The 16,887-nt window shown below is 36.8% G+C and overlaps 1 protein-coding gene across 3 annotated transcripts; it reads left to right on the forward strand.

Annotated features, from left to right (window-relative positions):
* The first annotated feature begins 278 nt into the window (after positions 1-278).
* LOC106160231 (arylsulfatase B) lies at positions 279-13,091 on the forward strand. Of its 3 annotated transcripts, none has more exons than XM_013536767.2 (9): positions 279-410; positions 3,646-3,776; positions 4,434-4,593; positions 8,432-8,544; positions 9,347-9,460; positions 9,694-9,819; positions 10,554-10,680; positions 10,979-11,132; positions 11,433-13,091. In XM_013536767.2, exons 2-9 carry the CDS (start codon positions 3,666-3,668, stop codon positions 12,448-12,450), a joined length of 1,923 nt encoding a protein of 640 aa, XP_013392221.2. In that variant the 5' UTR covers positions 279-410; positions 3,646-3,665; the 3' UTR covers positions 12,451-13,091. The 3 variants fall into 3 exon arrangements, with proteins under 3 accessions (XP_013392221.2, XP_013392220.2, XP_086874548.1); XM_013536766.2 differs by lacking the exon at positions 279-410 and adding an exon at positions 2,707-2,884; XM_087018422.1 differs by lacking the exon at positions 279-410 and adding an exon at positions 3,374-3,528.
* The last annotated feature ends 3,796 nt before the right edge of the window (positions 13,092-16,887 follow it).

Raw genomic sequence — 16,887 nt, forward strand, 5'->3', positions numbered from 1 at the left:
GGTAACACACCTGGCTACACATGGGGTGACACCTCAGTTTTGGATTTAAAGTAGTTAGATAGAAAATAAATCTTCTGTAGAAAATTTACTCGCCAAATATAATATTCCATATTAAGTAGTAACCCTGTAATTGTCATAGTTTTATTTTTAGATATAAATGTTTGTTTTTTTAAAATTTTTTTATTATTATTTGGTTAAAAAAAGGAGGGATGTAGTATCCTCATAAATATTCATGTGTATCATGTGACCCCAACGCTTACTATAAATGTCCACGTGTAGTGAAATAAAGTCAGTGTAAGTAAGCCTCCAGTGCATTAGCGTTCTCATTCATATCAAGAATATCACACATCTGAAGACGCATATTGGTCAGGTAAAGGTTCCCCTGGCAAACGGAGAGATATTCCAGCAAAGTATGTAACACGAATTTTGATAGAATACATAATATTGTATTTATTGGGAAAATTTTGTGGAGCAAATCAGTCTCACTCTTGGCAGCAATGAAAAAGTTAATGATATACTACAGCTAATTTTAAACATCTTAATTACCCTATTTTTATTTTACCTGCTATCTATACTATTTGTTTGTGTGATTGTTAGTTAGTTAGTTAGTTAGTTAGTTTTTTATTGTTAACTTTAAACAAATTTGACTTTGATAAAAGTGTATATATTCAGACCTTGTAACAACATGAGGGTGCATTTTGTTATAACATTTTTCAGAAAAACTGCTGAACTTCATATGAAGTAGTGAAAAAAATGTGCATAGTTTTGATAAACAGTTGAGAGTTGACACTGAAGAATTAGATATATCATACCAGGATATGCATCCTTTTGATGTGTTTTATTCCTACAAACGCAGTTCTAATTTTGTCAGTTGGAGTAATTGTAACATTTACCAAGCTGAAGTCTACAGCACATCACTAGTAAATTAATGGTGCAGGGATGAAAGAAAATTAGCTGGCTTCATTTTGACATCTTGACAGTGGGCATATAACAAAGTGATACATGCCTGGCATTTAATAACATTTGCACATTTAACATTCTAATCATACATCTCTCTCTTTCTCTCTCTCTCTCTCTCTCTCTCTCTCTCTCTCTCTTTTTATTCATTTATTTTTTGTAGGGGGGGAGTCTCCTTTGATCTGACATTTTAAAGTTACATAAGTATATGGATGCTCTCTCAGTCTGCAATAACATGTAAGTGCGGTGACGGCTTTAATGAAGACAAATACAACAGGGGATTGGTGTAGATGTCAGGAATTGGGACGTGATAAACAAATATTTTTAGCTTTGTTCTGGAGTTGTTATCTCATCAATATCATTTGACCTACGTTTGACTATTTATCTGACTCTCTTTATGACACTTTTATCTCTGCAAGGTGATAGCTGTTAAAGCATGTGACCTAATAATGTAAGTCTAAAGCACCCCGCGCACGATGAGCAATTGGCGCGCGCCACTTGCGCTGCGCCGTTTTCTGTCACCGTTTGCGGGGGTATTTTGGTGATATTTTTGCCTCTCGCGCAGCGCAAAATATCTCACGTGTTTGATATTTTTGGCCTCTTGAGGCAAATGGCTCAGCGTGTGCGTAATATCGTCAGCAGATCGTTCGCGATCCAAGCGAGACGAGAAGGCAATTTTCATATTTGTAGCGGACTCTGTTCGCGTAATATCGTCAGTGGGAGATCGTTTGCGATTCGAGCGAGACGAAAAGGCAATTTTCATATCTTCGGCGAGAGATCGTTCGCGATGTAAGCAAGAATAAAAATGCAATTTTCATATTAGTCCAAGGACTCAGGAACTTCGTGGAAAATCGTCAGCGGGAGATCATTATTTAACCCCCCCCCCCTTTGAATTTTTTAAAATAATGTATATTTTTTCATCTTATCTTTAACCCCCCCCCTCCCTCGCTCATATCTTCAGCGGAGAATCGTTCGCGTAATATCGTCAGGACTTTGTTAGCGTAAGATCATCAGAGGGAGATCGTTCGCGATCCGAGCTAGACGGGAAGGCAATTTTCATGTCTTCATCGGGAGATCGTTCGCGATGTAAGCAATAATAAAATGCAATTTTCATATTAGTTCAAGGGACTTAGGAACTTCGTTCGCAGTAGATCGTCAGCGGAAGTTCATTATTAATATTTTAACCCCCCCCCCCTTTGAAAATTTAAAATAATATATATTTTTACATTTTATCTTTACCTCCTCCACCCCGCTCACGGCATATCTTCAGCGGAGAATCGTGTAGTATCGTCAGGACTTTGTTCGCGTAAGATCATCAGAGTAGGGAGATCGTTCGCGATCCGAGCGAGACGACTCGACTTTGAAACAGCAATTTTCTTGTCTTCATCGGGAGATCGTTGGCGATGTAAGGAAGAATAAAATGCAATATTCATATTTGTTCAAGGGACTTAGGAACTTAGTTCGCGGAAAATCGTCAGTGGGAGATCATTATTTTACCCCCCCCCCCCCCCCCCCCCCCCCCCCCCCCCCGGTTTTTAAAAAAATATATAGGCCTATTTTCATTTTATTTTTAACCCCCCCCCCCCCTCACCCGCTCACGACGCTTGGAAGAGTTGGACTCCCTGTAATATTTTAGGAAGTTACAGATGGCAATTTTAGAAGGTCTGACACCCAATCCTGGTAAAAGCCCTGCATGCAACAAACGTTGCCAAGTGCGTAATTTGTTACATAGGCCGCGTCCAGTAATGAGTTTATAATGCAAAGTTGCAATTAGGCTTATCTTGATCCCTCTCCTCTATCAGGAGGTATGTTTGTTACCGAAAAGACATCGAGATGCAATAATAAACAGATTATTATTTACCACTAAAATGACTAAGGAAGTAGTGATAAATATCCAACAATATATGAGGAACAAGGATAAAAGCCGGTAAGGATAAAAGCCCTAAGGTCGGAGTTTTGACAATTTCGTCTTACCCAGGAGTCGGGGAGACATAATTTTGAAAAATTCGTCGGATTTACGCAAATGAAAGTTATAATTAATTTTTAAGCGACGAAATTTTCAAGTTTTTACCGCACGTAAGCTTTTTAGATGAAGGCAATATTGTTGTAATATCAAAATAGGAAAATACATACTTTACTCTAGGTGACATATTATTAACCTTGAAGTCTTGCTGTATACAGTGATGTTTTATCATTTAAAAAAAATGAATGCCTGTGTTGCTGAGATGTTTGTCTCTGTCATGATCTAACTTGTACTGAGAGATATGTAAAAGCTCTTGAGGGCTACAGATTTCTATGCTTTCTTATGTGCACTAACTAATAAATTGTCCTCACAAGTTGCAAGCAATGTATATGGGTCAAGTTTAAGTTCTCCTAGATACAGTACTCTCACAGGGTTGTGTTAGTTATATATGGCATGACAGTACAGCTTTTCTGAGCCTTGAAGTCCTTAAGAAATTCTCTTAAATCAGAAGGCTTAGAACTATGATGCTCCATAAAGAGCAACAGAGTGCATACGGCCGTAAGCAGGATGAGTCACCTCTGCTCTATATAAGAGGAAAAAGATAAGAAGTAGGTGTTTCAAATCACTTAGAAGTTGAGGCTTGGTGAATGTAAACAAACTCTACGTGACATGACGTGACGTTGATTTTTATGTGATCAGCTAATGTGGTTGCATCTTCTTTCTAGGGAGTTTCCACTGAAGAGCCATGAATCAACAGACAGTTTTCCTGATAATTGTCTGCACTTGGTGCCAGTTGCAAGGTGGCTGTGCCCAGAGTTCAAGGCCACATATCATTGTAATATTGGCAGATGATTTGGTAAGTTTACCCTTGAGATGTACTCATGTTACTGTTTTAAAACTTACTGATGTTAGTACAGTGTCTCTCTGATATGACCTTATATTATACCAACTCTGCTATCCTTTATTGACTTTTCTAAACAAATTGAATGTTTGAGAATTTTGAGGATGAACACACATTGAAGCTGCTAACACAGCAAGTACACATCAGAATCGTCAATAGGAGTGCTAACGCATGAATTTTCGTGCTAACATTGAAGACCCATTGAATTATATTCAAACTGTCTTACTTCAGTGAATAGTCTTTTAAAAATTTTGTGAAGTTTTAACTTAAAATCTTTCAGCAAATTTAGCAGTAGTTGATTAATGTAACAGCATCATTTCTGTATATGACAGGTCCCTACACTGCACACGCATATGCTAACAGTTCCCCAGTTGGTTTTAATCACGGAATTATAAAACCTTGCCCAATTCACACACACATACATACACATGATGAAAATGTGTATTCACTAAATAGCATATTTCTATCCATATGCCAACATTATTTCCACATTATTTACAGAGATACAATTTAAAGGTTGTTGTTTGTGTTTATTTCAAATCGTATCCAAAAATAATAATAATAATAATAATAATAATAATAATAATGGACAACAAGTTTCTCATATTTTAGGGCTGGAATGATGTCAGTTTCCATGGTTCTAACCAGATCCCTACCCCAGCTCTGGACACTTTGGCCTACACTGGGGTGATGCTGTCTAATTACTATGTCTCTCCAATCTGTACTCCCTCCAGGAGTGCCCTGTTGACAGGGAAACATCCTATTCATACAGGTGTGTGTGTGTGTGTGTGTGTGTGTGTGTGCACTACAGAGTTTGTACATCACCGTGTCTGTGCATGTCTTAGTGTGTGTGTGTGTGTGTGTGTGCATATGGCTCTATTCACAACAGTGGATTAACAGATCCTCATATCAAATGTGACTTACCTGCTTGAATGCTTGTTGCATAATCTCCCATGGAATCTAATCATTGTCTATTCAGGATTTACACGGCAAGCTTTTAACTGTGTCGCCATATTTGACCCGCAGATCTGTTAGTCCACTATTGTGAATGCAGCTTATGTGTGCTGCAGAGTGTGTACGCACAGTGTCTATGCACGTCTTAAGGCGTATTCCCAGAGCTTTTGGATCGATCTATCCCCGCGGGGAGTCTCACTTGATTACTGTCAGATAATCCAGCTTAAATGTCCATCCCGCCTACTACAAGCTGTAAGGGGGTAATTAACTTTCGTGCCCGCTTGGCTGACAGCTATTTAGCGTGAACCCCCAGGGAGTTAGGTCGATCTAAAGTAGATCGATATAATCTCTGGGAATGGGGTCTTAGTATGTGTGTGTATGCCAGTGGTGTGTCATAGAGTGCATTCCCAGAGATTTAGATCGATCCATCCGGATCGACTTAACTCCCTGGGGGTTCACGCTAAATTGCGCTCAGCCAAGCGCGCACTACAGTTAATTACCCCCTTATAGCTTTTAGTAGGCGGGACAGACGCTTAAGCCAGCTAAGCTGACAGTTATCTAGTGCAAGAAGTTATAATGAGAAGGAGTAGAAACAAGGGGTTTCCTTTCATCCTATCCTCGTAACGGGCTTAATCCTAATAATTACCCAGCTTGTGGTCTTAGGGAGAGCTTGTGCCTAATACATATTCAAAAGACCGTTCACGTGGGTTGCTTCAGCCAATTGGGATAAAGCCTCGCGAAGTCTCTAATAATCTCACAGAGAAAACATGGTGGGATTACAGAAAGGTGTAGAGAGAGATTTCAAGCCTGGACTCAACCATTTCGGGAAATAAAACTCAAATCATGCGAGATACATCTTCATTTGTTCTAGAGCCGATCAGTTATACAAAAATTAGTTACACATCAAGAATGTATGAGAACAATTTCACAAACCCACCTTCAACGCTAAAATTTGCACCTGTAGAAGTCTCATATTTATTTTAAATTATTTTTGTCGTGTAAAGGCGTGTAAAGGAAATTTACCTTCATCTAGGAATGACACATTGAATTCACAGCCGTGTGCACAAAACAGTAGTACTTGCAATTTCCGTATGCCAGCCTCGTTTCTTTCTTTTTTGGCACATTATTGCTTATATACCAGGTAGAGCTTAAACAGGAAAATTGGGGAAATGAAAATAAGATATTGCACTTAGTACGATTCTAAATAAAATTTCATTATTACATATTTTTGTTTATATCTTTGTCTATTACATGAGGCCAACTAATAGTAGACTGATAGTTTAAATTCATTAGAAGAAAAAATCAAAGAAATATTTTTATTGATTGATATTGCTTTATTTCAACATTCGAGCAACTTGTATAATATCTAAAACAAAGTACCAGCAATGAAAATATTTCAATATTGTTACACCCAACAGTGATTAAAGCAATACAAAAATGGTTAGTTTTTATTTTGATGTGATGACTATTTTATTTTATACTTTAGACAATTAGCCAGTGAACACTAAATTCCCTTTTAAAACTTGGACCACTAAATTCCCTTTTAAAACTTGCACCTCTTGTGCACTATAGTTTAATATTAGTGGTGGTAAGAAAACAGAGCCTTGTGCCTCATCAAGTTGCTGCTGGAAACAATCATTTTGCCAGCAAAACTAAAGATCTTTCACCTGCATTCTCTTCAACCTGAAATGAGTAAGTGCGGAATTCATTACAAAATATAACTCTATATCCTAAACGAAACTCTGCAAACATCATATTGCAATAAAAAATTGAAAAAAAAATTCCGAGAGTTCCCTGTCATCAAATTTTGGACCCACCATTTTGAAAAAGTCCCATGAAAAGTTGTTTATTTGAAACGATGTTTTTCATCTAAAGGATTGATTCATTTAATACCAAAGTGATGTATTGTAATGATGCACGTCCTTAACTAACCAGAAAAACATAAATTATTTGCATACACCACGTTAAAATTACCAAAAATTGCCCCAAACTGTCACCCAACTGTCTCTAACCAATTTAGGGACCCGCCATTTTGAAAAAGTCGGATGAAAAGTTGTCTATTTGAAACGATGTTTTTCATCTAAAGGATTGACTCATTTAATATCACAATGATGTATTGTAATGGTGCACGTGCTTAACTAACCAGAAAAACATAAATTATATGCATACATCACGTTAAAATTACCAAAAATTGTCCCAAACTGTCACCCAACTGTCTCTTGTGACCCGCCATTTTGAAAAAGTCGGATGAAAAGTTGTCTATTTGAAACGATGTTTTTCATCTAAAAGATTGATTCATTTAATACCAAAGTGATGTATTGTAATGATGCACGTGCTTAACTAACCAGAAAAACATAAATTATGTGCATACATCACGCACTTTAGAAGAAAAAAGTCCTAAACATGGAGGTCCCGCTGAATCGGCCTCAGATCTTCGAGCTAACGCTGCTTTCTGCACTGACAAATTTGACTGACAGCCACCGTATGAACATAAAACAATGCTCAAAGCAGATTATCAACTCTCACTCACCTTTATATCGCTCGACTTGGCGTTTTTCTAAGTATAACTTCCAAATATTCGCATTAAACATGAATAAATCAAGACGTATACGCACTGGTTCAGCTTCTCCGTCTTGAGTCACGCGGAGGCGAGCGGAGGATTAGACCAGTTACGAGGATCGAATTTCAAAGGACGCCGCTTTGAAAAGAATGCTGCGATCTGATTGGACGAGAGAGATAATTGATGTCCCGTTTCTACTCCTTCTCATTATAACTTCTTGTCTAGTGAGACTCCCCACAGGGATAGATCGATCTAAAATCTATGGAAATGGGGTCATGGTGCGTGTGTGTGTCACATAGCATGTGTTTTTGTCATAGTGTGAGTGCCACAGTGTGTGTATGTAGTGTGTCATTGTGTGTGTGTGTATTTTTTTTCTTGAAGTTATGATTTTTTTCTTTTTGTGAAATTTTTCACATTTTGGCATTTTCAAGGTGTGACTTTGAACTCTGATTGGATTAATATCCTTTTTTTTTTTTTTTTTTTTTTTGAAGTCATCCATTTTTTTACATTTTCCCAGTATGTCTGGTGATAATGCTGTTAAGCATTATATGATGTTGATTTTAAATTGACAAAAAATTGCTTATCACTTTTTCCTGCTTCGTCTGAACAACTGACAACTTTGTTGCCTTGTTTTATTCAGTAGGTTGAAATAGCCCAGTTTAAAAGGGACTTACTGTTTATAATCAAAAATAATCTTATGCGACACAAATATGATTAACATTTTTGCTTCAAACCTACTCCTATACAATGGTCTAATGCATATTGTCTATCTTTAAATTGTGAGTCAATATCAAAAACATTACATTGAATTGAAATTCAGGTGGAATTTTTGATGATTTATCAAGAGCATCTGTAAAATAGCAGTTCCTTCTCGCTTTTCATCTTTGCAGTATTTATGTTATATACATGCATATGTTATTACAGCTAATATCTAATGTCATGTATTCTATAAATTAGATAGGCTGGTCACATTCAGACATGAAATAATTTCTGTGCACATGCATAGTGTGTATTTTTTGTAAGCAAAATAAATAAATAAGTAAAATATGAAAGAAAATAAAATAAATATTTTAAGCAAAAGTGTATATATTTTCAGGCCTCCAGCACGGTGTCTTGGCAGGTGCTGCCCCCTATGGTTTGGGACTGAATGAGACCATCATGCCTCAGTATCTGAAGCGGCTCGGTTATGAAACTCACATGGTGGGAAAGGTAATGAGGGAGGATTTTTACTTACAGACAAGTGTCTTTACATATTCTAACAAGAAAAGTATCTGTCAGTGGCCTCGCTGTCGCTGCCCGATGCATGACATTTGCCCCATAACCTCCAAACCATTTTTTTGTTTTACTTTAAAGTAACTGAGTGGCTTTGCTTGGTAAAGAGGCCGGGTGTTTTTAAAAATCGACATGATCTGTTGACATTTGCAGTAATTGTTCTGTTTTTTTTTTTATGTGATTTTTTCCTTTTTCACACATAAGCATTTTCAGTGGCTTTTATATCCCATGGAACTAGGTTTTCAATGTCCATGTTACCTGTAGTACATCATGTAAGAGGATAAGAGTGATCATGCTGTTTTAAAGCATTATTGTATGTAACAGTGCACCAAAATTGGCCAAAACGTTATTCTTTGCATTTTTTCTGCGTAATGTCTGAATGTTTGACAGCTTTGCTGCCTGGTTATCTGCATGGCATCTGTATGTTTGTTAGCTTTGCTGTCTATTTTTAAATTGAAAATTAACTTGAATTAAGAATTGTCTTGACATTCACTGAGAAGAGAAAGGTTTATGGGAGATGTATGCACACCCCCATCATACTGCATATAGATAAAAGTAATCATGAAAAATAATAATATGTTAATAGAATTATTTGTCTCTAAAAGTTCTTCATGATACTAATGGTATTGGATAAGTTATGCATTTTGATATGAAAGCCACTGGGTTTATATATATATATATATATATATATATATATATATATATATATATAATCTCTCTTCATAATTATTTATCACAGTGGCACCTTGGGTTCTTCAAGAAGGAGTACACCCCGACTTTCCGAGGGTTTGACAGCCATTTTGGCTACTGGCTTGGCAAGGAGGGCTACAGCAATCACAAGGCTTTTGCATATGTATGTACCTCAACTAACTAATGAGTAATTTAAAAGATGCTAATTATACTGATTTCAGTATTATGGTATGATGTACAATGTATGCCTTTTGCAGAAATTTCAAACTGTCTTTCATAATCTGTGCTTTTTTATATGGAGCAAACATAGCTTTTCATTTCATCACTCTGTTTGACACAAAAAGAAAGAAAAAAAGATTATTACAAAAATTTATAACATTCATCATGCTTTTCCAGCCAGGAGCTTATGGTCTTGATTTCCGCCGTGATATGGCTCTGCAGTCAAACTACAGTGGGAGATATTCAACAGAACTTTTCACTGAGGAAGCCACCAAAATAATTCAGAGACATGACACCAACAAGGTAAATATTTGGAAATTGTTAACTATGGGTATTTTTTCATTTCACCACCAGCATAGGCATTGCCAATACACATGGTTTGAGTTCCGTCCACTGACTCTGCAGCCACGTCACCCTCACTGCTGCTCCTCCCAGACATGAAGGGCCTGTGTCACCATCTCTTGGATATAGGTCACATACAAATTCAACTTTTGTCTGTTGTGATGATAAACCAAGAACCAATAATTAAAACTATCATCAAAACTATAGCCTGTGTACAATCATAACTCTTGCAGAGAAAACCATCTGTTCCAAAGAAATCACACATTAAATATTTCACAGTTGAATATACCCTTTACCCTGCTTCTGCCCATATAATACAGTGTACTACCACCACATTCACCCAACTCTACTTCTCCACAACTAAGACCCATACATTCACACCTTCCTTAAAAATTTTATGCACTTACAATACCAGGACACGGTATCACCTCTCAGATTCTCTAAGTTAGTTATATATATATATATATATATATATACTTTAAAATATTAGAATTTTCAATTAAATTTTGAGTTATATAGCGTTCATGAAATTGACATCAGGTGGTATATATAAGTTGCCTAGAAAGTTCAGTATTTTTCCAAACTATGCTGGTGAAATCAGTTGGTTAAGTAGTGATGTCATCATACAAGGAGCTTGCCAGAATTTATAGTTGTATCTGTAAATAATGCCTATAATGTATTGTTCTTTATTTCAGCCCCTGTTTCTCTATCTTCCACACCAAGCAGTCCACAGCGCCAATCCATGGGATCCACTTGAAGCACTGGACAAGTATTATAAACTGTTTCCTAACATTCATGATGAAAATAGGAGAAAGTTTGCAGGTAAATAATGCAGCCATGTCAAAACTGAAATGATTTTCTTTTTTGTTATTTTTAGGGTAAGGGGGAGTGTTTTGATGCCTATAATTTTTAAAGCTACTTAAATTGTCTTTTTGGTTATACTTACATCCAGTTTTGTTTGGCAAAATGGGAAAATCTTATCATAAATGTTGTATTTCATCAGTTTACTTCTGATCCCTCCCCCCCCCCCCCCCCCCCAAAAAAAAATCACATCAAATGAAAAAATACATGTGGAGTTTGCAACAGTGCTTTGAAATCTCTGAATTCAAATATTTTGCAGCCATGGCAGCTGCCTTGGATGACTCGGTGAAGAATGTGACCAAAGCTCTGAATGAACGGGGCATGTTGAACAACTCTGTGATAGTGTTCAGCACAGATAATGGTGGTCCTGCTGCTGGATTTAATGCCAACCATGCCTCCAACTGGCCACTGAGGTGCTCATTCTCTCTCTCTCTCTCTCTCTCTCTCTCTCTCTCTCTCATGTATTCACTCAACAAAACTTTTCCTCAGTAATATACTGCTGTACAGGTGTAGCAGCTAAATTTGGCAGTGTATTTGTATGGCCAACATCTTAACATAATATGTCCAAAATTGAGGAATTCTGTCATTTCTTTTTGAATGTCCCTGCATTGGCATTGTACGTACGTTATTGAGAAATTGAAAGAAATGTTGCTAATGAGCTTAATGTCTTATATTTCACTTCTGTACATGTACCTTTCATATTTGTTTTCTAGAGGTGTGAAGACAACACTTTGGGAGGGAGGAGTGAGAGGTGCTGGCTTTATGTGGAGCCCTCTCATCAAAAATTCTGCCAGAAAACTTCCTGATCTCATGCACATCTGTGACTGGCTACCAACCCTGTATCATATTGCCGGAGGTGACTCATCCACACTAAAAAATCTTGACGGATTCAATGTGTGGAATACTCTGTCACAGGATGCCCCCACCCCCAGAGTTGAATTGCTGCATAATATTGATCCCATGTTGAATTATTCAGCTGTAAGGGTTGGCGAGTACAAGCTTATCTTGGGTAATATTTTTGGTGGTACTTGGGATGGCTGGTATGCTCCCGAACAATACCATCTTCTAGATGAAACAGAGCTTGATAGAAACTCACTGCAGTACAAGACATGGCCAGACATTTCTCTAGATTCTGATACAGCAAAAAACATGGTGAAGATGACACAATCTGAGACAGGTAATAAGAAAAATGACATATCACATGAAGTAAAGCCCAATGGAAGAATACTTCTAAAGAGGAGCATTGGATATTCAGACCAAAAGAGTGATTTCATGCCATTTTCTGATAAATTGGCAGCACATTTTGGGATGTCTGCAATTAATTCTGGGAAGCATGCAATGGAATCTGGGAAATCTCTAAAAAATCATGGAATTGAAAATGACGTGGTGTTAGACAAAGAGCTTCTTGGCATTGTGTCCCGATATATTCCAGTAGATGTGGACACGTTTCACCTCACTGTGACTCCAGATGTGGTGACTTGTGGAGCCAAGCCTGCCAATGCTAGTACCAACTGTCAGCCCACCAATTCACCCTGTCTGTACCACATTGTGAAAGACCCTTGCGAGTACAACAATATAGCAAATGAAAATCCACAACTCGTGGCAAAAATGTTGACAAGACTGAGGGAATTCAATGCTACTGCAGTGCCCCCTAGGAATAAACCACAGGACTTGAGAGGCCTCCCTATATTCAATAATGGCGCCTGGGGACCATGGATGGATGGGCTATGAATTTTCTATTTTGTATTCTTTCTGTTTCCCTATTTTTATCTCCTTTAACAGTTTGAATTTTAATTGTTCACAGTCCTTTTGAAATGAAATGACATACTTTGCATGGGTGCTTGATGTTAATTTTTTTTCTGTCTTTTGTATTCTTTCTGTATCCCTATTATTATCTCCTTTAACAGTTTGAACTTGAATTGTTCACAAATCGTCTTGAAATGAAATGATATTCTTTGCATTGGTGCTTGATGTTATAATTATGGATGAAAGCAATCTGAAAGTCTAATGCATTTCTTTTCTCCATCTCTATTATTGGTCTCTGGGTTTAATGTATGTACTGTGCTATTTCTTTCAATCTTGTATGTTTTAATGTATGTTTTCTCCAACTATTTGATCAAAACTGTTTTTGCTTATCATTTGTTAATGATTTTTTACTTAATTTACTGTAGCATAATTTTTCTATAATTGACTCAAAACAATAAAGACTGTCCTTTTGTTGTCAGATTTTAATTTGGTGGTTCTGGTCTGTACATTGTAGATGATGTACTCGGGGATTTTTACAATCCTTGGAAGAAAATCTTAGTTACCTGACACTTTAGGATTAGATGAGATCTGTTAACATGTGAAATAATAAGTTTATACCATAGAAAGCACTTGCCTTTTCTATAAGTTTTCCAGATTTATTTCACTTTTGACTGCTGTCCCTGGAAAGTGGTTTTTGCTTCCTGAAAAAGGGGAAGGCATGTTTGTTATCTTCTATTTCCAATTCCTCAAGCCATCCCTGCTCAATATGCTACATCAACTAAAATTACATATCAAAAATTAGTTCCTTTTTCTAAATGTCCTGGATCTGCCCTTATCAGTATCACCAGGGTGTACATTGGTGGTACTCATGGTTTTAGTCCCGACCAGTCTCATACAGCTCCCCCGGCTCCACGGGGTAGTGTGGGATACAAGTCACCGTTACCTCTTCTCCTCCTAGACCGCAAGGACCTGTGTCCCCATCTCTTGGATTTAGGTCACAACTTGAACCGCCTGGTTTTTCTTTTAAATTTTGTCTCAGGTGGTGCATTGGCCTGGGCGTGACGCTTATTGAAATGCACCCTTGTCAAAATTTTTTTGAAAATTCAATGCTAAATATCTTCCAAACCAAAGGAAATATGGGAAAAATTACTACAGAAGTCAGATCGAAAGTCATATGTAGAGATTTCAAATATGACCTTGGATTTCAAGGTCAAATGGGCCAAATATTTTTTAAAATGGGTTTTTTTTGCAAAACAAAAATTATTTCTGCTGATTTTCAGAAAGTACACAGACCTAAGTAACCTAACCTATTACACTACAGTATGGGCAGGTGTTTCCCTTAACATCATCTTTCATCTTCGTGAATTTGGGGTCAATGGGTGCATTTTCACAGGAGAAGTGGCCATTAGATGCCGAAACTGAAAACTCTCTCTAATATTCTAGAACTGTAAATGCTAGAGATCTCGTTTTTCGCATTTTATAGAGCTTGTCAAGTGCAACACTGAAAGCGGTGTCCATTTGTTTGTTTTCCATACAGATTCTGAGTTGTATTATATCAAAAGTACAGTACAACGTGGTGGTGAAAATGAAATGTTAAATACGGTAATTTCCTGTGAAATTTTGAAAGTCAGGAAAAGATAACATAAGGCTTAGCAAGATACAGACAACTTCCGGTCAAAAATGACAGAATTTCATGAAATTCGAACATTTGGAATTTCTGAGCACCTCAAATTTCATGAATTTCAACCAAAACGATATTTTCTTTATTTCAATTAATTTCTCCTGTACGAAATTCATGGCGCATTACTGCAACTCCAAAATTAGAAAAGATACACCCATTTTAGCCCCTTCTACTACAGTATCTCCAAAACTGGCAGAGATAGGCCCATAGTTACAATTGAACTTGAATAGGATATTGAACGAACAACTTCAATAAATTAACCCAAGAATTTCAAGTCTTTGATTAAACCAGCCCGACTTATTCCACTATTAGTTTATTAATTTTTACACATTATTGAAATCTGGAGTTTTTTTATACTTATGAAGTACTAACAATATATCGTAGATTAAAGCTCAAAAGATTGTTCACGCATTGCAAAAATATGTTTTCAATTTTTATTTGGCAGTTTTAATTGTGTAGTTTATTTAAAAACAACAGTTTTCACGCACGCACCTCTCAATATACAGCGACGGGCTACTTATTGCCCCGGCCCTTTATAAAGTACGAACAAAACCGGTACTTTTTATTTTACCTGGCCACTAACATCATTATCTCGGCATTTTTTCTCTCCGTAGCTCACGAAAAAAAAAAGACAAGGTTTTACTTTTTATACCATTCGTTTTTTAAAAATGATCCAAAAATATTCATTGGGTGTAAAAGAACAACGTTATACCATTCGTTTTTTAAAAATGATCCAAAAATATTCATTGGGTGTAAAAGAATAACATTAATTCATGTATAGTCATTTTACATCATATCCAGAAAAAGAATGACAACTGATTTTTATCACAATTAAAAACGCCTGTGAAAGAACCCGGGACTCTTTCATGTTGTTAAATTTCAGTCTCTCGATTGAAATAAAGAACCCGACGTTTTTTTAGCGCTGCAAAAAGAAAAAGAAAATAAACTACCCCCTACCTCCAGAATGTTACGACGTATTTTTATAGACGGGTATGAATCAAATTCAAACAGGCTTATTCAACTTTGATGGAAGCTGTCAAGCGCACACGACTATGAATGACAGTTTTTTAAACAAACGTCAAACACAATTACTACACTCTTCTCTCCGAACATTTAAAATTCCAATATCCTTTGATTGACAAGATGACAATCAAATTCGTTAGTTTTGTTAGTTGTTGTCAAGTAATAACAGTTTGATTGGCAGGTTATATAAACAAACGTTAATTACAACCATTACACAGTGGAACACTATAGTCATCCAACACGTTTAGTTCAAGCTTCCTGCATCCTTTGATTGACAAGGTGTCAATCAAATTCAGTTAGTTTTGATAGTTGCTGTCAAGTTATAACAGCTTGATTGACAGGTTATATAAACAAACTGTGCTTTCTCTCGCTGTGAAACAGTGAGTACGCCGAAAGAGAGTGCTAAAATCTGAAGTTAGTAGTTAACTTGCAAAATATTTCAAGAGAATATATACAACATGTTTCCAAAACTAGTTTTCTTTCTGAACCCCGACACTCTAGATTACAAACTATTTTGTAAAAAGAATAAATTAAGCAAAAGAAACCACTTTAAAAATAGTTTCAAGTAAAGAAACATGACATTTGACGTTATTCTGGAGGTAGCGCATGGGTCATTTCAAAATTAGTACAACTATGTGCCCTAGTATGTGCGTGGAAGAAGGAAGAATAAATGTATTTGCATTATGTGTGGAATATTGGCAGATTCTTTTACTGTCAAAGTGTACTTTCTGCAAAATAAAGAAAGAAAGAAAGAAATAAAACGATACTAATTCATCCTCATTAAAGGTGACATTCGTGTTGTGGTTGAGGTAGGTGGTTTAATTTTTGCGAGGCTAAATGTTAGCAAGGACCTATGATAATAAGTGGATGGGAAACAAAAATATAACTGTCAAAAAAAAACATTACTATCCTATTTAACAAACAAACCACTACTTCGCTCTGGTAACAATTTTGTTAGTTTATTTTACTGCAATAAAGCGTGGATAAAATAGTTCAAAACGCCATCACAATGCAGTTGTTTTAGCGACTTCAGCTGCTGGGGTTAGGTGAAGGGGCGAGGGCAGGGCGGATCCAGGATTATTAGAAGGGGGGGAGTCCGGAACGACAGGCTTCGGATGCGAAGCCCCTGACTTACTGGGCACATCAATTTGAAAGCACAAGATTTTTATTTAAAAGCAGCAGAAGAAAAGAAACTACAGATAAAAAGACATAAAAAACTATAATTCAAAATTTGGAAATTCACAAAGTCGTACAACACTGTTGATGGGACAAAGAAAGCAAAAATAAAGGAAGTGGACCACACAGACATTGACCATCCTGTTTTGCCCTGCAAAGATTTTAATGTTCTAATCAAAGGACAAGAAACTCTGTATGAAGTATACACAACAGTAGGGGCGGATCCAGGATTATATGAAGGGGAAGGGGGGAGGGTCCGCGGATGCGAAGCCGACCTCCCCCCCTCTTAATCTGCCATTGAACAGGAGAGATTTTGAGACACCAGTTTAAAGCAGAAGTGATATTAGACTTGTTTCATGTGAACTTCATGAAAATTTACCACAAATAGTTTTATCCATGCAGAATCTCTTCAGTTGGACGTTTACCTCAATAATCCTCCAAAAGGTCTGCAGAAAGGTAGTGCTGAAAGCTACTGCATATCTTCTTTCTCAGGACATGGAAGTATATGTAGTTCCATGCTCAAAATGACCAATACTGTTGCA

The sequence above is a fragment of the Lingula anatina genome, chromosome 7 (genome assembly GCF_051362555.1).
Source record: "Lingula anatina isolate TDL-2025a chromosome 7, LinAna3.0, whole genome shotgun sequence".
In the NCBI taxonomy this organism is placed as follows: domain Eukaryota; kingdom Metazoa; phylum Brachiopoda; class Lingulata; order Lingulida; family Lingulidae; genus Lingula; species Lingula anatina.

Excerpts from the sequence above, each read along its gene's own strand:
- LOC106160231 (XM_013536767.2), top strand. The coding sequence starts at position 3,666 with ATGAATCAACAGACAGTTTTCCTGATAATTGTCTGCACTTGGTGCCAG. Across the intron at positions 10,681-10,978 it reads AAATAGGAGAAAGTTTGCAG|CCATGGCAGCTGCCTTGGAT; the intron begins GTAAATAATGCA and ends AATATTTTGCAG. Across the intron at positions 11,133-11,432 it reads GCCTCCAACTGGCCACTGAG|AGGTGTGAAGACAACACTTT; the intron begins GTGCTCATTCTC and ends TTTGTTTTCTAG.